This window comes from Hemibagrus wyckioides, linkage group LG15 (genome assembly GCF_019097595.1).
Source record: "Hemibagrus wyckioides isolate EC202008001 linkage group LG15, SWU_Hwy_1.0, whole genome shotgun sequence".
Classification (NCBI taxonomy): Eukaryota; Metazoa; Chordata; class Actinopteri; order Siluriformes; family Bagridae; genus Hemibagrus; species Hemibagrus wyckioides.
In genome coordinates, this window is record NC_080724.1 from 15,330,001 (window position 1) to 15,357,522 (window position 27,522).

The following is a 27,522-nucleotide window of genomic DNA, read 5'->3' on the forward strand; positions in this document are numbered from 1 at the left end:
TCAACATATAGCATATGTGGCTTATAAGACGCAAGTGTGAGCTAATGTATATCACAGTGCATACACACTGGGGGAATATCATTGCTTCCTGTTCTAAATATGGATGAACAGGCCTCTGACAAAATGAAAAAAGAGAAAATAATTGATGCAATAAATTCATTTAAAACAAAGATTAAAAGACACTAAATTACTAAAAAAAAACACTAAAAACTATATATTTTTAGTTTTTTATTTATTATTTTTTTAAATGAAATATGTTTTTTGGATCTATTGTTTCTGTATTCAGGGTACATTTTATTATTTTATTTATTTTTTTTTTAATTCAGGCATGAAAGACCTGAGTGGTCTGTCAGAGTAAGATAAAACTCCCTTGGTTAAAATTAAAACTTAATGAAAGAACTACTACTGAGCACACAACTAAATGTCTCACTGGATTACTGCTCTTTATTTGATCTTATACAATAAATAAAATGATGTTTTTCCAGTCTTTAACTGTCCAGAGTCTTTAAATACTGTATCCCCAGATTCCTGATTATCTTGGCTGACTAGTCCAGACTATACTAATTCAGTATAGTCTTTTGTGCTTTTCTGTTTATCACAATTGTAAAAGGTGGTTATTTGAGTTATAGTAGGTTTCCTAGCAGATCAAACCACAGCAGTTTGGCTATTCTCCTCTGACCTCTCTCAACAATGTAAATGTAAACAAGGCATTTGTGGGTTTGTTGTTTTTATTGTTGCATTATTCTGTGGTTTGATGTGAACATTAACTGGATAACTCAACCTGTATCTGCATTATTTTCTACACTGTGCTGCTGGCAAAAAAGTTACTGATTAGAAAATTGTATGACTAAAGCAGGTGTATGAGGTGTTCCTAATAAAGTAGACAGTGAGTGGGTTATGATGTGAATATTATAGTGTACGGTTCTGGCAATAGGCCACTTCCTCCACATTCCTATCATCTACAGGAACAGACTCTATATCAGTGTAGCAAACCGGAACAAACTGTCAGCTAGATCATTCACATAGAAGAGTAAATCATCTGAACAAATATTTTCAGACAAGGCAAACCTCATACTCTGACTGGAGATTAAGTTTGTATTCAAGATCCAGACATGAACAATCAATATGTGGAATCTGACCTCGAAGTGGAAATGACGAGCCACATTTGTATGTTTGGCATAAGGGTAAGGAACTACAAAAACAATAAAAGAGAAATGAAGAAAAAATGAAGAAATTACATAAATGAATTCAGGAATTAAAAATGTCTAGAAAATATATATTTAAGAGAAAAGTCTGCATCTACATTTCTCAGTGTGAAATATTTTATTTGCTGCATGTTGTTCCAGGTTTTGATTTTTCTAACTACATTTTCTGTGACTAAAGCCAGACAGGTGGAAACTATATAAATGCCTCGGCTTTTTGGACCAAATAGGTATCAGTTTCAGATCAGTTCATTAGCTAACGATGTGTGAGTAAAGACCAGCATTAGCAATTGAATGTATGGCCCAATCCATGAAATGAGTCAGTTTCTTAAATTTGTAAATAATGTTTGCCACCAATTTTAACGGCAATTGGAGCTCACATCCCATGCAGATCATTATATGTACAGCTCCAACTTGGAGGGACTATTACACAGGACCACCCACAGTGATGAAGGTCTGTCTGTGCTTAGTCTTGAGACAGATTTTATTGAAGAACCACCACCAAGTCCAATCCACATGGAGGGAAGGCAGTCGCTACATGTCACTGTAAATGAGCAGACGAAAGAGAAGAAACAGAACAATAGTAGATCAAACCACAGCTCTGAACTTTGAAACTTCTGAATTGCAGAGCAAAGTGCATAAGTTGATTGAGGTTTCTATTATAGTTCATCTGGTTGGCCAATGTCATTGTGTGTATGATAATTCTTCATGTACTGGGAATAAGTTGTTAGTAATGTGTGCACATGGCCTTGGCTACTTTAAGCTAATGTGGTGTTCTAGCGTCTGGGCCAAGCTGCAGGATAAATTCTACAATGTGTGGTTGCACATGAATGTTGCCAAGGGGTTGGGGGTGTTGCCATCATTATCCATACCCTAAGATTACAGAGTAACCTTGTGGTTGGTAGTAAGAACCCTAAAGTAACATTCCTTTGGCCTTTTGCATCCACAGACCATTTTTTCTTCTGCATTTCCCCATTTAAAATAATGCTGTCTTTATCTAACTGGTGATTTTGGTGCAGGGAGATGAAGATGGGTCCTTCAAATAGTTATTTTCACCTTTTTTTTATCAGCAATTTGTTTGAGAACTGCACTTACAGTGTTACTGTGGTTTAGCTGTTTAGCCTACAGCATTCATAAGGACAGGAAATTTGAGCAGAAACTAAGATCACAATTATCATTAAAAAGTAATCACGCCCACATTCTATTCACTCCTTTATATCCATGACACAAAGGGGATCCTCGTATAAATATCAGACATGAATCAACAAAAGGGTAAGCTTATTTAATTATTTGAGTTTATTTAAGATCTTTTCATTTCACCTGGCAAAAAAAATATTTAAAAAAAATCTATAGAAAGAGGTGAGACACATTATGATATTTTATATACGTACAATTAAAAAGGTATAATTCAATATAAACATTAATGGGTTTTGACTCAATCTATTATTATGTATGAAAATTATGTATGAATATTTATTTGTAATGAGTATATGGAAGGACTTAATGATACTTAATGATACAATACTTGGAACCATCAGCTCATGCTCAGATATTTTGTTTCAGCAGAGCTATCACATTTGACTTATGTTATTAAGCTACTGCCTAGTGAGTTTGCAAAGTAACCCTGTAGTAGTCAGTTACAGAGTCAGTAACGTAATGTCATTCAGCAGACAGTCTAGAGGCCCGTTTTCACTGGTTTTAGACATACTTTTGTTCAATTGCGTTTGATACATTAGGTGTATTTCCTGTCGCCATTATCACAGCGAGCAATGCACACACAAAAGAGCTGATATCATTAGTCAGGATTGACAGGTTTCAGCAAAATTTGCAAGGACAAAAGACCTGAATATAGCCCCTAAAAGTCTTAGCATGGGAATTTTTTGTTCTTTTTGTTCTCAGCCTTTGCATAGGAAATGAGGTCAACATGGTGATTACAGATATACAAACATTATATATTCTATAAACCCCTTTCCATGTAACAATCTTAGCAAAATCAGTTGGTTCTGTACATAATAGGCACATAAAGGACAAACACATACACTACAGATCTGTAGGCTGATGGCTAAAATTGATAGCCTCTTAATGAGCTGCTTCCCTCAGGCCATCAGACTCCTCAATACAGACATGTTCACCTGTCCCATAGTAGTCCATAAAGACTCTGTCACTCCACTGACACTCTGTACACTGCATTTTTACTGTACTGTTTGCACATTCTGAACTGTTACTACATATAACACAATTTTGTTTTTCATATTACTCTTATTTCGTATTATTTCTATTCATTCTCATTTTGCATTTAGTATTAAATATAGTTTATTGATATGCAGAGTCTAAAGTGAAACAGGCTGGGTTTTTATTTCACTGCAAGTTGTACACTGTGTAACTGTGTAATCTGTAAATCTTGGAATTGTGAATATCATACGGAAACAGCATTTGCACATGACCCAGAAATACATCGGAAAGCCCTTGGTGTGGGAGGGTTTTTTCTAATGATTTTCAATCATTACAATCATGTTGGCACACCTCTTTATAGGTCATTTATACTTTGTTCATAGCTACTTATGTTTTTATATATAATTATTACTTTAATTATGTATTAAGAGGTTTGAAAACACCTCACGAGTGGACATAATGATAATATGTACAGCCAAATACAATCAGGATGTTCATTCGGTTTGAGTAATTCATGATTAGCTGCCAGGCAATACTTGACCTCAAACCTAATGGAGCATACTGCATATGACATTTCTGAATTTCTGAATCAATGCTCTGTTCACACTGGGAGCTTTTATCACAACATTCCAGTCCTCTGAAATGAAACATACCCATATACCACCGGTTCAAGGCTCACTTAACACAAAAGGGATGTTCAGGATGCTCACTGGAAGACAATGACCTCATCCTTGGAGCATTCTTCTTTCAACAAAAGCAAATTTATGGGTTCTTTATGTCTTCAACTGAAAACTTAAAGTTAAACTGTTTGTCTACTTGATTTGAGAGAAAAGAATGACTCATACTGTTTGTCTTGCAGTTATTAAGTTGGCATATATTACTTTTGGGATTACTAGTGCCATAATAATGTGAAACGTGTTGAATAGCCACCTGTTGATTCAGTGCATATGATCCACCCAACATTGACTCTGTTCAGTCATGCATCATATCAAATGAACTTGGCAGCAGGATGGGAGGGAAAGAGAGTGGGCTGTGTGTCTGCATATAAAGTGCATTTTTGTGATTCCATCTGTGCATGTTCATCGTGGCCAACTTATGGCCTCTATGTAAGAGCACACTTACATGTCTTTGTCCACAAGACTGTGCGTTAACATACGCAGCAGTAGATTTTATTGCGTGGACTGTGTTTGCCATTTAGAAAGTAAACCACTATGAAGCACCTGTCTGTACACACAGAACTCCAGGAGGCTAGCAATGGCTTGCTGAGTTTACGTGACTGGCACGTCAGGCATGTCATCCCCCCTCACAGCTGAGTAACCCTTGCTTCCTCTTTCAGCTTGCCAAGGAGGGGTGAAGGTGGGGGACAGCTGTGTAAATTGCAGGACTGAGATTGGGGCAAAGCATACAATCCATGATTGCAGCATAAGGTCAGGAGGAATGCGGGAGGCAGAGAAAGTGCTAAATAACCATTTAAATATATATGATAAGAACAATTTACCTTCAGTAAAAAAACTTGCAGATAATTTCTCTGTCTGTGTCTGGTTAAATTCAGAATCTGTTTAAGCAGTATACCAAACCATTATCGGAGAGAGAAAAACAGCATATCTGTGGTAAAGTCCTGTGTAATTTGACAAGTAAATTATGTCTAAAAATAAAGGACGCAAATCATCGGTCCTGGTTTGCTGACAGTTCCTGCATGTTACACAGAGCTGTGAATCTGTGGCCCATCATTTTCTCAAGGGGGCTGGGAAATAAGTGTGAGAACAGCTCTGTTCCTCTCATCATGACCCAGCGCCACTCCAAAATGATTCCCCAGGTGACGACAACTCATTTCTAAGTGGTCTGTTGCATAGAAGAATGTGTAGATGCTTCTACACACACACACACACACAAATTTAATCTAATAAATACAGATATGGTGATATTATGGGCCTGCTATACACAGGCCCAGCATACAGGTATCACATTTTATGTGACTTGAGTGTGTGGTGTTAAATGAAAAACAGGAATGAATAGCAATAATTTATAACTTAGCTACAAAAGATTTCATAAAAGTAACAGAAATAAGGGGAAGTATCAGGCTACAAAAGAACAGTTTCAAATTTATGGCACTGTTTGAAATCAGGACATGAACAAGTTTGGACATATTTATAAAGGTAAAGTGTATGCATTCAGGTTATTACAGAATATTTTGATTATTTTCAGAAAAAAGATTCAATCTAATAAACCAGACAGAATACATATCTTATTAGCAAAAACATATATGTCTTTGTCTTATTCATTGTGTCCTGAGACTATGCAAAGTTTTGCACTGTAAGATAAATCTGTGCAATTGTATAAAAACAGAATGTACCATGACGTGCACGACGGTCATGCAGCATATTATGCGTCTTCTTATTATATCTCTTCTCATGTGTCCTTACGTGAGTGATTCTATGATTTGGGGTGCTATTTGCATTCTGGTAATATTATATTTACAATTATGTGATCACATTACCAACAGGGAGTTTCATTTCCTGAGAATCAAGGAAAGTAAAGTTCTCATTACATGTCCATTAAATGATTAATTAAAGATATTGCATTTTAAGTAAATAAAGTAGTGTCATCATGCCATTAGTATGGGTGCTGGTTATCTACATTTTGTGTAACTAATAACCGTATACCTGGCTTATGTTGATGGTAATACTTACATAAGCTCCCAAAACTGGTAAAGGAACTAGTTCACCTTTCCCAAAACGGGCTCAGGGAAGTCCCATGATTAAGTGAAAACCTTGAGAACTTGCAATGGAAAATGTTCTGCGGTAAGAGACTGTGGGAGCAGGCGAATAAAACACTAAACAGGTGTCCCCTACTTAAGTAAGTTCTGTGGTTCAAGCTGGCAGTGATTGTGCAACAAATCAGTGCATGTGACAGCTGTGCCTGAGAGGATCCTCTGTGGCAAAAGTAAATGTCAGTTCTTCCATGTTGCCATGCCCCAACATGCCCCAACACCACAGATTCTACCTGAACCACAGTTATGTTTTAAAAGGGTGTGAGAGATGAGGTGCAGTTTAGAATGTCTTAAGCAATGCAACATTTTTCTTTGTTGCACTCCATCGTTCTTCATGACCACACATGTCTATGACTACACATTAACTCACAATTCATTTCTTACAATTATGACTAATCATAATCTCTTTGTTTGAAAAGTCATTTATTAATACAGTATGACAATGACAACGTTGGATCTGAGAATATCAGTAGGCAAAAATTCTTCCGACAAATTCTTGATGAGCATGAGCAAACCAGCATTTCTCTTCATTGTATGTCACGTATACTATGCACGTTAATCAAATATAAACAAGTGTGATTGCATACAAGTACCTTAGGAAACGTAAAAAAAAAAAACAAGATTATGTCCGGGGATTAGAAGTAAAGCATTGTTAGTGGTTGGTTAGAGATGTTAATTCATGGTTTGTGAAGCAAATAACACAGTGTTATTCAAGTACAGTCATGCAAGTCATGTTCATCAAACTGCAATTCTGTACCACAAACAGATTTTGAGCTTAAAAAACTCTCCATAAATGGATAAAGGAACTTTGAAGAGACAAATTAAAGTCTGTCGTCAATCCAGGAAAGGCCTGTGCTTCCTGATTGGTGAGCTTTTAACTGACACTTAGCTCATCTTCAAAGAATTTCTTTATAAATTCTTCCAACATTCAGAAACCGTCTTTATCCAGTGGTTGAATTTTTTCTTACTTTGTAATTCATGAAAATAGCCAAATCTTTTGTTTGGTCGATCTTCAACATGGATAGTGAAATGAATGTAATCTCATATTTGTATGCAAATTCTACAGAGAGTAATAGCTCAGAAGGAATGCGCTTGATGGCACTCCCAAAAGAGAGAGATTTGAATTTTTTTGCATTATATTAACACAACGCTATTTTCTATTTATCTTATTTATTTTTTCTGTTGCATACAACAGTCTATAATCTATCACATTAGTAGAAAATCTTCAGAGTTGTTACTAAAGTAGAGTAGAGTTAAATGTTAATGTTTAGAGTTTTAATATAAAAAAAAAAACAAACAAAAAAAAAAAACATCTGCAATCCCAAGACTCTTATACTTTACATTTATGCTCATTCTCAAATTTGGGGCTTGATTTCAATACCAAGTCCTGCTTCAACTCAGAGATCACAGAGTAATCCAAATTCAGCACTGGAGCCTTAAACCCCAGATCACAAGGAAGTGCTGTGATTTGTCAAAACCACAAAGCACAACTAGCAGACCATCTTTTGCTGTAGAAATTCAATAAACCTCCAGCTTTTGTTAATCCCTGTTGAAATAGAGCCAGCGTGGGCTTGTTCTGGCAAAACAAACCTGAGGAAAACATTAATGCGGCAAGATACAATGATGAGCAGATGTCTTTGTCACAGATATTTGTGGATTGTTTCATCCTAAGTGCAGAGGAAATGATGTCAGGGTAATGTAACCTGCATGGCTTAATTGACTAGGAAGGCCATGTTACGGCAGCCTCTTTTCACGCTTTTGTTCTGTAAAGGGCAACCTGTGCCTGATCCATTGCTGAACTCATCCCGTGAATTATTTTGAGCACAAAAAACTAAAACTTAGTCAATCGTCTTTATTGAAGTATTTGATTGTGACAGAAACGCAGCAATGGTAGGATGGCCTGTGGACATGGAGAGATACATGCATGGAGACAGATTTTATTATACCACAGCATCGTTGAATTCTTACATCTGATTGGTTAGAAGGTGTTGATTTTATATTCCTAACAGAAGCACTGGTCTACAAAGCAAATCTCTCTGCTCCAGGGGCGCTGTATCATGGCTGACCCTGCGCTCTGACCCCAACCTCCAAGGAGGGGATATGCGAAGAAAAGAATTTCACTGTGCTGTAATGTATATGTGACAAATAAAGGCAAATTATAATTATAATTATTATAAATCACAGGTTTACATCAATGTGCTTATTCAAATACATTACCATTCTGAATTCTGAGTAATAGTTCATTCGCAGGGACATACCACTTTTTCTTTTCCACTAGCAATATCGATATAGAAACCTTGAGTATAAGCCAATACTGACTCATCCGTTACTGTTTTCTTTAAAAACTACTTCATTTTATTACACCACAAAATCACTTACAACATAAATATATAAATATAACAAAGTTTGAAGTACAGATATAATAAAATCAGAAGAAGAAGAAAACATTTTCAGATCCAAAACTAAATTCATTTTTTTTCTTCTTAACTCCAGGTAATTAAAAGCATGCTAATTGTTAAATTAATAAGAACAATTTTTAATCTTTAGGTCTTCCTAACATGTATTATTGCTTTCCATCTGGGTAGTGGCAATAATCTGTGTTTATGCAAAGGGGGTAAATGATCATTTTTAAGATTTGTCTGAATTCTTGTCCGTTTTATGTTTCTAGCCTTTACTTATTACTAATATATTGTATGCATAGCATGTGCTTGTATCTGGTTACATAAATGGTCACTGAAAACTGACAGTTTGGAAAAGGCTGTCAACATATAAATGAATAATTTCATCTGACTGAAACGATCAGTTAACCTCAGCCTCAAACAGCTATGTTATTGAATGTGTTGAAACATAAAATAAAGATGGGGATTTTCACTGTGTCTTCTGAAAATCAAATCAAATTAAAATTTACTGCCTGACTGAACATGTCTAAAAGATCATCAAGACATGCCAATTCCAAGCAAGTTTTGCAAACTATTACAAATAAGCTTTCTGAGTCTAAATGAAATAGGTTTAAAAGATTTTTTTTAATTGCCAACAAAAGCTTTTACTGTTATTTTCTAAAATTGCATTCTGGCATTGAACTATCTTTATCTATGGCCTCTATATATATGGATACATGTGGTTATAGAAAGGAAATGTACACTATGACCCAGCATGTTATCTTGTTAGTGTGATTTAGGAAGTGTGAGAAGCTCCAGTATCAGTCACACATCCTCTGTCACTTAAGGTCCGGGGTGAGGGTAGGGGGGTCTCTCACCCATGACCCTCCCTTTACCTCAGTTTAATGAGGTCAACCGTGAGGCTGACCAGAAATGACTCACACCTCTTTCTTATCTTGAGCTTTTTTGAGACAAGGCTGGTAAGATCTAACAATTTTTACACTTGCTTAGAGAATGCAAAGCTGATATGTGGGCTCACAAATTCTGGGAATTACTAACCTCTGATTTGGCCCAGGCTGGATTTATCCACTGTATAAATTTTCGGAATATTTCCAGGTCTGTGTGTGTGTGTGTTTCAACATGCTAGTTTCTCATGCTTTAAATGCTATCTGGAAGATTAAGAAGCTTCTCTTACCATCTCTCTTAACATGCTCCGAGTCCTTTTTAATGTCAGCATCCCACCACAACAGATTTATCAGCTCTCATCACTATACGCTTTATCTTTTTAGATGTGAGTGCCAATAATAAGACAGATTCCCTTCATTCCTGTGCATGGAAAAAAAATGCAGCAAAAAAAAGTGCATATTCAGGCTATTTGTGATAAGGAATTTATCTGCTCAGCAGCTTATGAAAAAATTGCATTGTTGAGGCGTTGGATGTGCCAGAAATGCTGCCCAAAAAAGGAGTCTTATCAGAGAAAGAAAAGCCAACCCTGTCTTTTCGGAATTCTTTCCATTTTCTTTTTTCTTTTTAATTTGGTCTCTTGGAACGTAAGCAGCATGGCTTTTGCCTATGCAATTATGGAAAACTAGAAAAATGGTCAGCACAAACATACGGTTTACAGAGACACTAGTCTTTAGCTTTGAACGTACTTTTTTTTTTTTTGCATATGACCCCCACCACACTCACCACCACCACCACCACCACCACACTCACAAAGAAAGTACATTGTTCGAAAAATTATTAACAAATAATTCCTTATCTGTCTTTCTTCCTTTTTTTGACAGTTTAAGTTAACCTAACGTTTTTTCACTACATACAACTTTCACTTGCCTCTCCTAAAATTACCAGGTCACATGGTTAGTAATTAAATGCCAGCTGTACACCTCCTGATTGACTTTCAAACACGGAATTGCTTACCAAATTATAGAGCCTGTCTGCAGTGCTCCTTTAATTTTATGAAGTACAAAGACGTACAAGGAAGAATTACTAGAATTATAGTTCTGAATATCATGGATAAATATTTTATTTCACATCATTTACAGTTAAATAGGTCAACAGTTATCATTATGGAATGCTTAGTTGTGTAAACACATAGACATCTTAGATCAACAAATATAATAATATGTCTTCTCTCAGTTAGAAGTAATAATCCTCATATTATGTTAATACAGCAAATCCATATAAGATCCATTTATTCTGTCGAATTTATTACATGCCGTTCCAAGGGAGCTACTCCGCCATAGTTACCTTTGCTTGGCCCTGTAATCAAAGAGAGGGAGGACAGGACATAGAGCTGCTTCTAAGGATTTTCCTCTCCCCCTCCAATCTTTCCACATTTGCTTGCACCCACTGTGTGTTGCCTTTCTGGGAGTGGAGTGTCAATTAAAATTCCTGGCCTTGGCCTGTCATGACAATGTAAATCCTCTGTGCTTCACCTCTTTTCTCCAATAATATGAAACTCTTCCTGGTGTGATGAAAAAATGAGGTGGGTAGACAGAGTGGTGTGTTTGCAGACTTGCCATTAGAAGCCTGCCAGATTCCAAGCCAACTAAACTGAAAACTAAACTAAAAACAACTTATTTTAATGCAAGAGAAATACTCATCGCTCCTTAAGAAAAGTCTGTTTAAAGAAACCGTGAAGTAAGCTTAAAAGAAAACCACAGTTCTGAATGTAGACGGTCTTCCTGACAGATATACACTGCGGTGAGTTTGGGGATAAAACTTGATGATCTGCGAGAAGAGGCCCTTTTGTCTATGATGCGTCTCCCCACATACCGTATCCACAAATCTCCTCAGTAGAGAATCTGACTTCATGCGCCCCTCACCACCAGCACTGTCCATGAGGATTCCAATCCCATACCTTCTCTATGGAATGTCTGATGAATATGACAATCAAACACTGTACTGGTCACAGCTTCTTCTCACAAGTGCAAAAAAAACAAACACATTTAGAAAAAATCAGCATCTGAGGGGTTTCGTTCCTTTACTTTTATGGCTAGGACACGATGAATAACCACATAAATACATACTAGTCTAGATATTTAACTATGCAAAGACACGCACATTTTTTTCCTTCGAGTAACAAGGGGGAAAATATCAGTGTCTGGTAAAGCAGTGCCCTTAAATACACAGCAAATAGGGTGCTAATTGCACTGGGTAAAATAAAAGCTCTATTTTCTTCTATGTTCTAATGTGGAAAAAGAGCAGTTGTGGATGCATCATTTAATTTTATTAGCTCTCTCTGTATTACCCACAAGACACATCCTTACCATTTGATCAGCTGCGCAGCACTTTAGGTAAATATTTTAACCACACATACTATGGCATTTCACACAAATGACAGGCAAAATAGCAATATCTTCCTCACATCAGAGATCTACAACTGTTAAACCAGTTGCTGGTTGCATAGCTGGTCAGTAACACTAAGAGCAGTGTGAGCGTTCTGGCTGGTGGACATAGCTGCATGCTAAATTCCTAACTACACCATTCATTAAGAAATGACATATGGATATTCATGAGCAGCTGCTACATTTGTGTATTGGGCAAATATAATAATAGTGTTTTTTCATGGCACACCAATTTGCATTTAAGCAGTATTAAAATATTACCAACCAATATAGTTGATTGTACCATAAATTACAATATACTGTGGGAAGAAATCCATCTATACATTTTCTATACCCCCTTTATTCCTAATTAGGGTCACAGGGATCTGCTGGAGCCTATCCCAGCACACACTGGGCAAAAGGCAGGGGTACACCCAGGACAGGTCACCAGTCCATCACAGGGCCAAACTATATGTATGCAGTATATGTTTTATATTGATAAATATATAGACTATAGACTATATTCTGTATGACAATATATAAATCATATACCCTAGTATAAATATAGTGAGTATGAAAGGACAGGATTTTTTTTGTGAGGACAGTTTACTTATCCAGAGGTTGTTTTACAGTAAATGTAAATGGGAAATTTATTTATGGTCACTACCGCCTCAGAAAAAAATGTAAATCATATTGTAGCAGGAAGTTCACTGTAGAACCGTGGCACTAGTTTAAATAGCCATTAAAGATCTTATACCATAAAAGAACAATTCTCAAGGCTAGCACCATTGTCTCTTCAATCTCAGCAAGCTACCAAACTTGTCGTACCGATTTGAACAGTGTAAAGGCAACAAGATTGCAGAAGTGTTACGTTTGCAAAATTCACATCTAAGGAAATGTAGATTTGGATGTGAAAAAGAGAAAAAAACTTTAAAACGCCATCTGGTGTGGTCTTCTGCTGTTGTAGCGCATCCTCCTGAAGGTTTGAAGGTTTGTTTTGTGCTTTCTGAGATGCTTTTCTGTTCACCACGGATGTAAAGAGTGGCATACTGCATCATCCACTTTCCAGAAGTAACTAATCTGACTCTGTAGCACATAGCACTGTATATGTTTCATGCGGCACATAGATATACTGTATGTAAGCAAAGGAACATGCATTTATAGGATAGTAAATCACAGCAGGTTAGTATACTGATACAGTGATGTGATGAAGGATACTTCTCACCATCACACCCATATGAGGGCCTTCCTTTTGCCCAGAGATGGATGCACACAATTGTATAGGATATCTTTCCATGCTGTAGCATTACATCTTTAGCTGAATCCCCACAGCCACACTCCAAAATCAAGTGGAAGGTCTTTTTAGAAGAGTGGAGGTTATTGTAAATGTAAAGGAGGACCAAATCTGGAATGGGATGTTCAACAATCATATGCAGAGATCAGGTGTCAAACAAACCTTTGGCTATATGTAGTAGTTCAAGTGGGGCAGTGGTAGCTCAAGTGGTTAAAGCCCTGGGATCAGAAGATCTGGGTTTAAGCCCTAGCACTGCCAAGCTGCCACTGTTTGGCCCCTAAACAAGGCTCTTAATCTTCCTTGCTCCAGGGGTGCTGTATCATGGTTGACCCTGTGCTCTGACCTCAACCTTAAAAGTTGGGATATGCGAAGAAAAGATTTTGCCAAGAAAAAGGTTGTATTCTTATTATTTGCTTATGTTGTATGCTGTAACATTAATAAACAGTCATGTTCACACCAGCTATTCTGTGACACAAACTAAAAAAGGTCTCTGTCCTTTAAGACTTTTGCATATGGGAAAACTTCAACATATCAATGATTATACATTTTTCTTAGTTAAATAACACCCCGTTTTTATTCATTTATTGTTAGATCATATAAAGTGTCTGTGATGCCTACGATGTATTAGCACAAGCAGCTAAAACTGAAATTAGTATGCCACTCTATTTTCTGAGATGCTGTTATAACACCTTCTGACCAATCGAATTTCCAACAAGAATCCACCAACACAGTCAATGTGAGATAGTTTACAAACAGTGTGCTAGCAAGTGGCCAGTGTTACTGATGGTTAGGGTAGTTGGGGTCATTGCATATTCATGTATATTTATAGAGGGTTCTTTAGTAGGAGATTTGTATAAGACTGCCATCGAGTGGCTGTTGGCAGCAGCAAGAACCTGTCAATTCCCACAATGTACCCGAACAATAGTACAGAAAGTGAAGATGCAGGGAAAAGCAAATATTCTTGGCCGGAACAACACTAAGATGTGTGACAACATAGCTCTGAGCCTCTTCAGTGAAACTCTGAGTATAAGAGCTCCAGGAGACTTAACATAGGAACTGGAGCCAAGTAGACAAGAGGAAGAAATACAACCTGGGTGTCACTAGTTAGGAAGAAGGACTATGATTCACAGCAGTATGAGGACTGGAGGAGGAGCGAAATGTATTCATTCATCTGCTTTTCCAGTAAAGCAGGATACCATTTCAACCTCTTCTGATGAAGAAGAACCGTAACTATAAGGGATTTTAGGTATAATAGCCCAGACGTCACAAACAGTTACAATTTATTTGTCTACAACAAAATTTTACAGTCATTATTGTGCTTTGTCCCAACTAAAACTGCTATTCGAAGTTTTGCTATTAGCCATCCAGGCAAATGTTCTTGGATTTCTTACTTATGGATCACCAAATGGTGTCAAAACACAGGCAGGCACAGGCAAAATCATACAACTGATCCTTTACAAAATGACCAACAATGTAACAAAAAAAAGGTGCTAACACTAATAAATACACCTGAGTCATAAATACAGGATCAGTTCATAATAACTGGGTAGGATGGCACCAGTTTAGACAGAAGTATGTCATGGAGTCATGGTTTTCAGAAGAACTTTCCATAATATATGATTTCACTGGAGTCATTTTGACAGTTTAAGTGTCTGACATGTAATGCATCATTTTAACTGTATACTTTTAATAAGAGTGACACACCACAACCTCCCAGGCTCCCCAGTTTAACCATGGCACAGTTGCTGGTGCATGAGCTGGAATGAGCATTTCAGAAACTAATGATCTCTTGGGATTTGGAGCAAATAAACCCAGGTTCATCAAAACTGGACAGATGAAAATTGGAAAAAGACAAGGCAACGTTTTCCAATTGTCAAATCCTACACAATGATTACAATTCATTCAGTGCACCAATACAGTGCATCAACCTACTACAGCCTCAGAAGCACTTTGCTTGCACAGAGTCATAGAAGTGCATTATCGCCACCATCTGGTGAGTTTGCTATCACACATTAGGAGGCCAAAATAATGGAAAAGTAAGTCCATGCTTTTGTGTTGTCAAAGGAACTAGGACCTAAAACTGCTACATTTTGAGCTATTATTATTGGAAAACAATAATGATTATCTCAGTGTGTATATATATATATACAGGGGTTGGACAATGAAACTGAAACACTGGCCAATTTAGTGTTGGAGGTTTCATGGCTAAATTTGCCTGGTGGCCAATCTTCATTGATTGCACATTCCACCAGTAAGAGCAAAGTGTGAAGGTTTAATTAGCAGAGTAATAGCACAGTTTTGCGTAAAATATTGCAATGCACACAACATGGGTGACATTATAGGAGTTCAAAAGAGGACAAATTGTTGGTGCACATCTCGCTGGCGCATCTGTGACTAAGACAGCAAGTCTTTGTGATGTATCAAGAGCCACGGTATCCAGGGTAATGTCAGCATACCACCAAGAAGGACGAACCACATCGGATTGTATCCAAAAAACATAAAACCACAGCTGCCCAATTCACTGCAGAATTAAATGTGCACCTCAACTCTCCTGTTTCCACCAAAACTGTCCGTCGGGAGCTCCACAGGGTCAATGTACATGGCCGGGCTGCTATAGCAAAATCTTGGGCTGTGGACAATGTGAAACATGTATTGTTCTCTGATGAGTCCACCTTCACTGTCTTTCCCACATCCGGGAGAGTTACGGTGTGGAGAAGCCCCAAAGAAGCGTACCACCCAGACTGTTGCATGCCCAGAGTGAAGCATGGGGGTGGATCAGTGATGGTTTGGGCTGCAATATTATGGCATTCCCTAGGCCCAATACTTGTGCTAGATGGGCGCGTCACTGCCAAGGACTACCGAACCATTCTGGAGGACCATGTGCACCCAATGGTTCAAACATTGTATCCTGAAGGCGGTGCCATGTATCAGGATGATAATGCACCAATACACACAGCAAGACTGGTGACAGAGTGGTTTGATGAACATGAAAGTGAAGTTGAACATCTCCCATGGCCTGCACAGTCACCAGATCTAAATATTATTGAGCCACTTTGGGGTGTTTTGGAGGAGCGAGTCAGGAAACGTTTTCCTCCACCAGCATCACGTAGTGACCTGGCCACTATCCTGCAAGAAGAATGACTCAAAACTGTGCAGGACTTGAATCTGTCATTCCCAAGACGAATTGATGCTGTATTGGCCCCAAAAGGAGGCCCTACACCATACTAATGAATTATTGTGGTCTAAAACCAGGCGTTTCTGTTTCATTGTCCAACCCCTGTATATATATATATATATATATATATATATATATATATATATATATATATATATATATATATATATATATATATATATATATATATATATATATATCTTTATTACTTTTATTCAGAATATTTGTTCAGAAAATTCAGAAAATTTATGGTTTTAACAAAATATTAAGCAAACACTCAACACTCAAAATAGTAGATAATGAATGACCATTTAATGATCTGAAAAAGGGTTTCCCAACAATGTTTTAATGTCCTCATAGAGGAACAGAAACATACACGAACAACAAAGAGAAAAAAAAAAATTACAGACAAAATTTAAAGAGCTGTTTCTTTTCATTTTGGTATTTGAAACATTTTCATTTACTTAGAAAAAAATGTAAGTGCCTTCATTTTTCATGAGCCATCAATTTGCGGTTATAATAAACCTGCAATAGGACACATGGTTTAATTTCTGCATCGCTTTACTCGTAGTTCTGTTTCTTCAGACTTTCGTTTTGTTCTACAAAACAAAATAACAACCCTGAAAAAATATGAAAATAAAATCACGACATACACAGAATAAATGAGTATTTACATCTTGGCTCAGGGAGACAGGCAGCAGAAGAAAAGGCATGTGAGAACATATTTGTACAGTTTGCTTTCTTTTTCTTAGCAAATAAATTTTGACCATTTCCATGGCACAGGTCAACATTCAGAGGCATATCTAATTAAGAGGTCAAACATGATGCAAATTGATTAAAAAAATATGAATACACTTTAAGGAGTCACATATTTTAAAGTAAAAAAAATATATATAATAACAGAACACAACAGATAGGAGACCACAAATATATGAAATGATTCGAAGTGAAAGCAGAACATTAAAAGATCCAGTGACAAGTACAAAGTATTAAAAATAAAATTTGTTTTGTTTTTTTCCCTTTTAAAAAATTTGGCACTGAACTGATTATAAAACAATGCAATTTGATACTGATGAAATTTAGTTTTATAGTCAATGGCAACTTCTGTTATAGAGTCACAGGGCCTGCTCTGAAAGTATTTAAATATTTATAATATGTACACAGTCCCACTTCCCAAATTACCTCAAGTTTTGAGTAGAAAGAGAATAATGTACATACAATCCCCTACTGAGGCATCAAATGTAAACTCTACAACTCACATTTACTCTGTCCCTTTGGGAAATAAGAGTGTAGACTGGGAGTTGTTTTTAAAAAATGTCATGGAATTACTAACTGGAGACTAGACAGTAGATGCAATACATACAACAAATTTATCATACATAGCTTTCCAACAATTCCCAAATAAATTTCAGAAAATGCCACCCCCCCTCTCTCTTTCTCTCTCCAACTGAAATAGTTTTCATTTTCAAATACACATGGCTGGTGAAAGAAGCATGTCAAAGTAATATATGCACCACATTAATATTCAAATCTGTACAAAGTCTTACATATTGGATTTTTTTTATTATTATTTCCTTAACATAGTGCAATGATTGATCTCTTCCATCTTCTTAAGAAGTTTTTAAAAATAAGAAATCACAATCATTATTTCAATAAAATAAAAATCAACTGTTTCTTAGTCCAATGTCTTTAAAAGAGTTTGTAAAGGTGTTTTTTTTTTAAAAAAAAAAATAAAATAAATCAGATACGCTTTCAAAACTTTCAAAAAAGCAATGAAAACAATAAAGTGATCAGAAAATTGATCATTATAAAAGCTCCATTTACGACTGTGCACGCTTGACCTTGGGTTAAATGGATTTTGAAGTCACAGAAAGAATAAAGGATTTGGCGAAAGAATGGAAAAGAATGAAAGCACGAGTAAAGACCACAGAGGAGAAAATCCACTGAGGCATTTTCCAGAACGCTGTTTAGCTGGTGTTGGCATAATTCTTATTTAAGGAATGGGCTCTTTCTGGAAAGTCCTAAACAGATGCAATAACAATCATTAGATGCGGTGAGATGCTGGAAATGCTCTTGAGGAGGTCTGGAGCAAGGTGAGACAAGTGGCTCTCAGAAAACTCACAAGGAGGAAATATTTGGACAACATAGGCTGGCTAGAGAAGAAAAGGGAAAAAACAAACTTTTAATTAGTCAAGAAGTATGAATTAAGATTCTGTTTATATGAATATTAAATATGCTAGTGAAAAAATGTAATGTTCTTTATTGTAATATTGTGTATAAACGGGGAGCAAAAACTCCTGGCTGGTCATTTGTAGAAGATTTTTTTTCTGAACAAGTTTAGATGAATGCAGACAGCTGTGTTTACCTGATTGGAGCCTGGGTTGGGGACATTGATAATTCCAGCAGCTTGTTTTGCCTGCAGGTACGTGATAAAGCAGGTTTTGAGAGCATGAGTCTGAATGAGGACATCATCTTGGTCCAAGCCACATGGTAACGCCAACAGGAGACAGTAATCATCCTCAAGCTATTAATGGAAACAGTAAATAATATCATCAGACTCCAGTCTTAAAGAGCACAGCTCTGTGCTGATTAGCATTCTACCCTATTTAACCTATTGCTCCATTTAATTACCAAGGCTTTATAGTGCTGAATTTGGTTGCTGAAAGAGGAAAACCACAAATATAAATAGGAATGCAACCCAGATTTTTATAACCTCTAAACTGCGACTGCTTAAACCAAAGGTGTATATATGTTATTTCAAATGTAAATACAGTTGTTAAAGGAACTAAAGGTGCTTACAGTCATCCTCCTTGCAACTCCCTCAAGTTGTGAAGCTTCTAAACGCATTCTCTGGGCAATGCGAAGAGGGGGACCTCCTTCTGAAGGAGGGAGTGAACGGTGAGCCAGGACATTATTACCAGAAACAAAGTGTAACTGGACTGCAGCGCTATCATTCTTGAGTGCCAAGTGACCTTGCCATACAATAGGATACTTCTGCTCAAAGAGAAAAAGACAAATGCACAACGGTTCTGTATAAATATAAGACAAATAATTAATTCACTTTGATCCAAATAATATAATAAACCCACCTTCAACAGTTGAACCATGTCAACCGAAGGATGCCCAGCACTGTCAGGTTTGATATCAGGTCTCATATTGGATGGTGCTGGAGGAAGTAATGACATGAGCCCTGATGAAAGAATCTGAGGTCCTTTCTGTAAAGAGTGAGATAATTCCGATTTGGGGGTAATGGAATTTGGAGAGGCGTAAGCTGGAGAGGTGGTCTCGCCCTGGATCCGATGCACATGAGACATATCCATTGAGCCTGGATGCCTTACATGTGGCATGTTAATTGTTGTTTCTCTAAGTGGACCGCCAGATGCAATATGGGCAGCTTTAGATCTGTGTTCACCCTCCTGAGAACTCTGATAAACAGAAGGATACATGCAATTGTTTTTAAAATGCATTGGCTTAAATTGCTTACTGAAATCTTAAGTGTATGAATTTAATCGTGAAATTTTTTAACATAAAACAACAAAAACACATCATTTATTTACACCATGATTACTCACCTGAGATGGTGCAATGCCATAATTAGCCATGTTAATCCCAATTACTGAGGAACCAGGTAACTGGGAATGGAAGCCATGCATTTCTCTATAAAACTCAGGCATGGAGCCAGGACTGCCAGGATGTATCCGCTGTACTCCTTGAGAGGAAATGACTGAGCCAGGATTATGACCAATTACTCTACTCTCTGAATGAGGAGAATGAGCAGACTTTGACGTAGTCACCTCCAGTGTCTTTGGCGAGTCTCTCAGAGTCATTGGGGGATTCTTAACAGAAGGTGATTTTGAAGATGCCGAAGATATATGTGACGGTGATGACAGTGACGGAGGCTCTGGTGTTTGAGCCTTGTGAGCTTCAAGAACACCTTGGTGCTCTGTTAACTGTTGGGGCATAAGTACACGTAGATCTCTGTTGTAGTGATCCAGATGCAACCCTGCATGATGTATCGCTTTGTACTCCGGCTGCATTACCACGACATCTGAGTGTAACTGAGCCACAGATGTCCTACGTGTTCCTTGATGGAAGTGTCGCACATCATTTTCATTTGCCCCACTCACCTCCCCAACACTTGCATGTTGCTTCAAAAGTCTATCTCTGATTATTGCTGGCTGGGGAGTAGTGGACCGTTGTGGAGGACCGGATGTTGGAGAGGATAGAGAATCTGGACGTATTCCATAGTTAATTCCAACTAGAGGAGAAGTATTCATTCTGACATTTCCTTGAGACAACTGACCGATTGTGACAGATTGTGTGGCATTGTGAGGGTGCATGATGACAGACTGCTCAGAATGATGCATGTTTGTCACGTAGTTAGATCCACTTGCCCCCTGGCCTACTGAGGCACTAGGTGGACAAACTTTAGAGAATGGAGAGGCTAATGTCCTTGGACAGTGTAGCTCATGTTTTGGATGACAGACCAATCTATCATTAGGAGTAGTTGGACTTGAAATGTGATTTCCTGGCAAAGGGGAGGGGTGTGGACTTAACACAGGGCTGTGTTTGAAGGATTGTGATTGTTTAACATCAGCTTTCACTGAAACTGATTCTGCAGATGCTTTTTTTATATGATGTTGCTGTAACATGGATTGATTGTACCTCAAGACCTGATGACTGGGACTTAAATGTTGGAATGTTTTCAAAGGAGTACCCTGTGAACCAATATGTGATGATTCAGATTTGTCAGAAACATGACCTTCCTTTTTTATGGAGGAAATGACAGGCTGAATGTTGAACCCATGGTTGCTTAAAATAGCACCTGTGTGTCCTTGAGCTGTGGGTGTCTGGGATGCTTTAGGAGTAGATGGCTGAGGTTGAAGTTGCTCTTGTTTAACATGAGATTTTGAAACAGACTGCTGAAATTCAATGTCCACAGCACTGGCTGGAGGGATTTGGCTAATTTTAGCAACAATACGCTGGGGACCCTCCGTCTTTTGCCCTGAATAACTCAGTACCATCACACCCTCTGAGGTGTTTACCCTCAAACCAGGACCTGAGCCTGTGTTACTAGGCATATTATCAGAAGATCGTCCCTCATCTGAATTTGAGAGTCCGTGGTACCTATTGTTGTCATTCATACCAAAACGATACTTGTGCTTGGGCTGAGTGGGTCCAGAGCTGCGGTTGCTCAAAGATATACGAGGAGTGTTGTCAAAATCAAAGGGCATAGGAATTCGACTAATGACAGAGGTAGCAGTAGAAGAGATAACTGTGTTGCCCATTTTTTCCTTATAGATATTCAGATTTTCACTGTGTTGTGGAGGAGGCTGTTGTGGAGGCACCATTTGAGGTGTAATTGGTGTTACAGGACTGGGCCTATCCTCAAGTACTCTGGATTTTATAAAAGGTGAATTCTCATTCTCTGAGATTCTGGGGTCATTTATTGATGTTGTGAGCAGCATGCTTGGCACAGAACTGCTGTTTAAAGCAGAAACATATTTTGGCTCCATTAGAATCTTCCTTAAGGTGCTAGAGCTAGGATCAATATCAGAGGCTTTTGTGTCAGGGGGATTTGCAGTATTTGCAGAGTGACCCCCTAATACCACAGTTGGTGCTGATGCAACCACAGCAACTTTGTGTATAGGAGGTTTCACTTTCTCCTCTGTTCTGGTCACCCAGTCTGGGGTTGTGTGAGGTACTTTAGCTGAATGGGATGGCATTACATTTAGGCAGGTTGATGGTGGGGTCAGAGCAAGTGCTACTGGTTCTGATAATGGTTCGGGTGACCTTAAATATGAAGGACTGTTAGTTCCAGAATGGAAGGCTGATTCTTGAGGTTCAGGTTGGTCTATAGCAGGTTGTTCCGCCTCCTTTGGAGTGTTTAATGTCACCACTGATGCAACGTCATGTTTACATGCAGCAGCCACAGTCACTACAGTAGCTGCTGCAGCTGAGGTGGCTGTTTTAGGATTGGCAGTTTGCATGTCTTCAGGAATTGACTCAGGTAGTTTAACTGCTGTCAATTCAGCTTCCAGTACTACATGTGGTATCAAGTCTGATTTTTTGTTGGTAGAAACCTTTCGACCTTTGTACTTCTTTGGAGTTTTAAGTCGCGGTCTTCCTCCCTTCTTTGGTACCTCTGATGGTGGACATTTAGTAACAACTGTTGGTTGAGATGACTTTGTATCGGGAGTCAAACTACTGCTTGGCTCAAAATCCCTTACATTCTTTATTACCAAGGCTGTCTCTGGTTCTATGACCTCATTTGAAGTGGGCAAGACGAGTGACTCTGATGGTGGAAGGAGTGATGTATATGTCGGAGAAGTATGAAATCCGTCTGCATCAGCAGAACTATTCTCAGCAGTAATTGAATCAATTGCAGCAGCAAGCTCGGTTTCACTTGCAGGATTGGCAGGCTTTTCTACCTCAGGTTGATCGGGCTCTGCTGCAACAGGCGTTAATACAACAGGAGGTTGACAAGATGGTTCCTTGTAGGTTGGTTGTTGCTCAACTGCTAGATTAGAAATATTTTCCACTGCTCTCTCTAATTCCATCTGACGTGCAAGAAACACTGCCTCTGGCCCAGCAGGAGGCTCCACATCAGAGAGAGCATCTTCCCTCTCATCTGGGCTAAGATCATCTACATCTTTAAAGTCTTTTGCAGTTCCAGAATCCTCTTTAATAGATAATTCTGTTTTAGATTTCTTTGAAGGATCTTGACAGTGTTGACTGCTCTCATCCCCAGAATACAGTGCATCTTTTACTGTATCTCCACTAAGATCAATAACAAGATTTTTAAGATTAACTGACTTATCAATAGGAACTGTTTTGGTGTTGCGTGTCAATCGTGGGAGCTTGACCTTCACACTTTTTTCAGACATCTGTGGTTTGTCTGTCAGATCTGGTTCTGACTTTTTCACAGTTTTTTCCAGGGAGGGAGTGTCATCTTTTGCTTTAACTTGAGATTTCAAGCTTTCAGAGATATCAGCTTCTGATGCTTTGTCTGTTTTAGCTGGTTTTCTGCTCGGTCCAGCTCGAACTATTGCCTGAACCTTTTGAGAGCGAGGAGACCGCCACCCCTCTACAACTTTAGTCATTTCACCACCTTTTCCAGACTCTTTGATATTAGTATCATCAGCTTCAGGTGTATTTGTCTGCTCCACCTTCAGTGGAGACACATCATCCACTCTTTTGCGTGTTTTTGGTGGACGGCCTCTCCTTGTGTTGACTGGTGGAGTCAATACATCCTGCTGTACAGATTCTTTATCAGGACGCTTGCGCATGGAACGTGAAGATTCGGCACAATCTTTGCCTTGCTGTTGTTGTGCCTCATCCTCATGTGGTGTGGCATAGACAGAACGAACATTCCGTCGCTGCCGTGTTCTGCCATGGGACATGCTTGAGTCATTGATTTGTTCCAAATCTGTTGCATAAACAGGTGATTTTGAAGAGTTTTTGGAGTCAGACATGGTTTTTGTTGCCTCTCCTCTTGGTGATGAAGCTCTTTTTAGCTTTTCTCTGTCAATCCGTTCACTCTTTCGTATTGCTGGTTTTTCATTGCTAGTTGGTTGAGTTGGCAGCATGGGTAATAATGCTGATGGGTTTGCTTTTGTTTTTTTATTCTTAGTTTGTTTCCGTGCTGGTTGTGTTGGTTCGACCTCAGGTTCAGAGACCACTAACTGCATCTCCAGAGATGACTCCACATTCTGCTGAGAATTACAGTCAAGATATTCTGTTTTCTCTTCAGCCTGTTCTTCCTTAAGAGGCACTTGTACATCTTTAAGCATAACTGGAATAGGAGACAGACACTCAGCAGGATCAGATTCTACCTCCAAATTACCTATGCATGCACCAGGTGTCAGAGGTTTTACATTAGCATTTTGTTCCTCAGTTAAGGTGCTCACTACAGTTCCTTTGTGTTCATAAATCTCCTCTTCGGGTTCTACTTCAGTTTTTTCCATGTTTGTCAAAGGTGGTGTGCTTACTGCAAGAGTTGCTTTAATGTCGTTCATGGGGCTAGTCAGTTGATCAGAGACTATTTGAGTATCTTCTAATTTTTCATCTTTAACTGACAACAAAGAGGACTCAATAACAGGGCAGGCTGATTTATTCTGGCGCAAAAATGTCTCTGTGGGGCTGAGGACAGACTCCGACAATGAAGGGCTTATTGACTTTAAACCAATCACAACATCATGTTCTTTAGGGGACTGAACTTCATCTAGCACAGTAATTTTCTCAAGTGCGTCAGCTTCTATGGTTTTTTCAGAAGAATGAGTCTCTTGCTCTTTGTCTTTTTTTTGCTGTAGCTCCAAAAATCGGTTATGAAACAACACTATGGGTTCCTGCGCAAGGTCTGTTCCTATAGTCTCTGCCTTTTCTACAGTGACCGTAGCTTTCTCTCTACTGATTCCAATCTCTGGGTCATTGTCTTTGCATTCAAGATGTCGAAGACGTCTTGAGTCCTGCTCAAAGATAGAGCTGTGCAGAAAACGAGAGGCGAATAGTTCCCCATTCTCTTGTTCTTCTCGCTTTGGGTCCTCTTCTTTTCTGTCAACAATCTTTCCTTCAGAGTCAGACCGGATTTTCTTTTTTTTCATATACCAGGATGGAATGGGTCTGGGCGTGGGCTCAACTTTCTCTTTGTCTGTGCAATTTCGAAAGTTTGTGAACCGCGAGTCATAGCCAAGGAAGGACCAATTATCTTCCCTTGATGAAGAGAGAGACTTAGCCCTCTCAAGCAAGGCTTTTGTGTCTGGTGTTATTGTCTTATCCAGTGCAAATTCATAGAACTTGTTTTTCTCTAAGGAACCTGAGAGCTTGAGGTCCAAAATGTTTCCCTCACATTCTCTTTTGAGGGAAGAGTCCAGCTTTGGTGACATTTGTGTATAGTCATCATAATCATCATCATCATTATCATCATCCTCATCCTCAGAGTCTGACCGAACCTCTCCAGGCTCCAGTTCATGAACAGGGCGCTTTCTGATGCTCTCACGTTTCACAATGGTGCTGGGAAAGCTCATTTCTTTCAGTGTGTCCTGTTTCATTTTACTCTCCCAGCACAGACCCTCATTACCCATCAGTGATTTCTTAGCCTTGAATATGTCTATGCCTGTGACAGTGTTATGATTATTGCATTTAAATCCATCCCAGTGTGAGTTATTTTCCGGTTTAGGTATGTTTTTTGCTTTATCTGCATTCATATGTAATAAGTCAGTAGGCAAATCCTCATCCAGTAAGGCAGAGGTAACATTCCTTTCAGAATCATCTTTTAGTTGCCTGGAACCCTGATAATTGCACTCTTTGTTAGTGGCAAAATGATAATCAAATGCTTCTGTCCTCTTTCGCTTTAGAGGCGGTGAAACATCAGAAAGCTCCAGAGGGGGTTTACCAGACACTTGATGATTGAATTCTTGTACATCAGTGCTGAGTGTACTTTCAGTTTTATCTGTATTGTCACAGTCTTGTAGCTGCTGGTGGAGACGACGATTTTGCTCCATTTGTTTTCTACAGCTTTTTGAGTGGTCCAGGTCAAAGAGCAACCTTTCTTCACTATTCAGTGCATCTATTTGTTGCAATGTAGAATGCCTTTTAAGGTCAATTAAGTGCTGTTCTATTTTTAAGTTTCTGTCATCAGAAACCTTAAGACTGAGGTACTGCTGATCCTTTGCCCCAAAACCACGCGTCCTCTGATCAAGATTGTTTATAGGATCCGTTTCATCCTCTGCCAGTTCCCTAAGTTGCAGGTCTATATTGTGACCAAGATTTTTGCTCATTTCTGAGTCTGGCTCATCACTTGTGGAACTTATAGTAAGCGGACCCTCTTTCTTACCAATTCTGCTCTCTCGCATGGGCGTCTCAAGTTGAGCAAATTTCTTGTCCTCATCCAGCCCCTTTGAGAAACGTATACTGCCCAGCCACTTCAGTCCAAATCGTCCATCATCTTCATCCTGGGTTATTCTTCTCATGCGGTTAGATCTTGTTGTTTCTTCCTCAAAACGCCTTTTTCGGGCAGCTAAGCGATCGGCATCAGAATTGCTTTTTTCAAATGCAGGCTCAGCTTTAAGGTATTTTCTGCCTTTGATTTTGCTTTCTTTGTCTACAATCTCTACTTGGCTAGACAAACATTTATCTTTTGCCATTTTTCCATGTTTAAGGACCTCTCTACTTTGAATTTCTATACGATGCAACATAGTCTTGTGATCAGCCAGTGGTGGTGGAGTTGGAGAATTGACATGCTCACTGGCATCCTTTATTCTTTGTTTCTCAACAATGGCATGGTCAATAAACTTGCCTTCCTTTTCTTTGACACGTGTTAAATGAACAACACAAGGTGGAAGATCTAGTCTCCCCTTTCCAGATTCTTTTTCGCTGGCCAGTGTTTTGCCAGAATTACGCTGGGCTGTATCAGGGCTAGCCTCCCTGTCAGGTTCAAGGTCTGCCTCAGATGATGGAATGCCAGGAGATGAAAGTTTTAACTTCCTTAATTTGTGCTTCTCAGTCCTGTCCTTTTCTCCTTTATCCTTACGTCCAGTTCGTCTTTCTTTTTCCCCTCCACTTCCACGTTCTGCTTCAAAAAGTGGCCTTTCCTTCTCAAGTTTATCACTTTTACTGTAACGCTCCAGACGAATTCTGTCCGGCTTTTCAAAGCGTGGTGGAGAAATCGAGCTGCAGCTGCCACTTCTCTCAGATGAGCGACTATAAATATGATGTTCAGAGTCATTAACCAGGCGCTCAGTTAGAACAGGGGAAGCAGTTGGGCTAGAAGGACGACGTGGATGAGTTGGACTTTGGTTGTGTTCAGCTGTCCGTCGGCTATGATCACGTTCTCTCTCTGTCTCAAAGCGCTCTCTGTCTCTATTGCGTTCACGCTGCATGTAGCTATATTTTCTTATATCTTGCTCATAAGGGTCTCGGTAGTCTCTGAATTCGCAAGGTTCATCATAATATCTTGGGTCATAGTAGTCAGCCGTGTAGGGATCCCATTCTGTGTAAAATTCTCGACTTCTGGCAGAATATTTGCGACGTAGCTCTTCTGCATAGGTTCCAGGAGTTCTTACGTTTTCATAGCATGCCCGTTCATTTGAGAATTCATGATAGAGTGGTCTCCGTTCATCTCTGCAAGAGGAGAAAAACTGTTAAATGTTTTCCCAATGATAAAAGTACAAAAAAAATATTTCATGATTTAAAAAAAACCAC

The 27,522-nt window shown here is 38.6% G+C and overlaps 1 protein-coding gene across 1 annotated transcript in view; it reads right to left on the minus strand.

Moving 5' to 3' along the window:
- Nucleotides 1–16,619: 16,619 nt before the first annotated feature.
- The window catches only part of spen (spen family transcriptional repressor), a 31,453-nt gene continuing 20,550 nt past the window's right edge, over nt 16,620–27,522 (minus strand). The window contains exons 11-15 of the mRNA XM_058410015.1: nt 19,893–27,441; nt 19,410–19,745; nt 19,120–19,314; nt 18,686–18,844; nt 16,620–18,473 (exon numbers count right to left, since the gene is read on the minus strand). Coding sequence (XP_058265998.1) covers nt 18,342–18,473; nt 18,686–18,844; nt 19,120–19,314; nt 19,410–19,745; nt 19,893–27,441 — 8,371 coding nt within the window. The 3' untranslated portion in view covers nt 16,620–18,341. The remainder of the gene's footprint in view (nt 18,474–18,685; nt 18,845–19,119; nt 19,315–19,409; nt 19,746–19,892; nt 27,442–27,522) is intronic.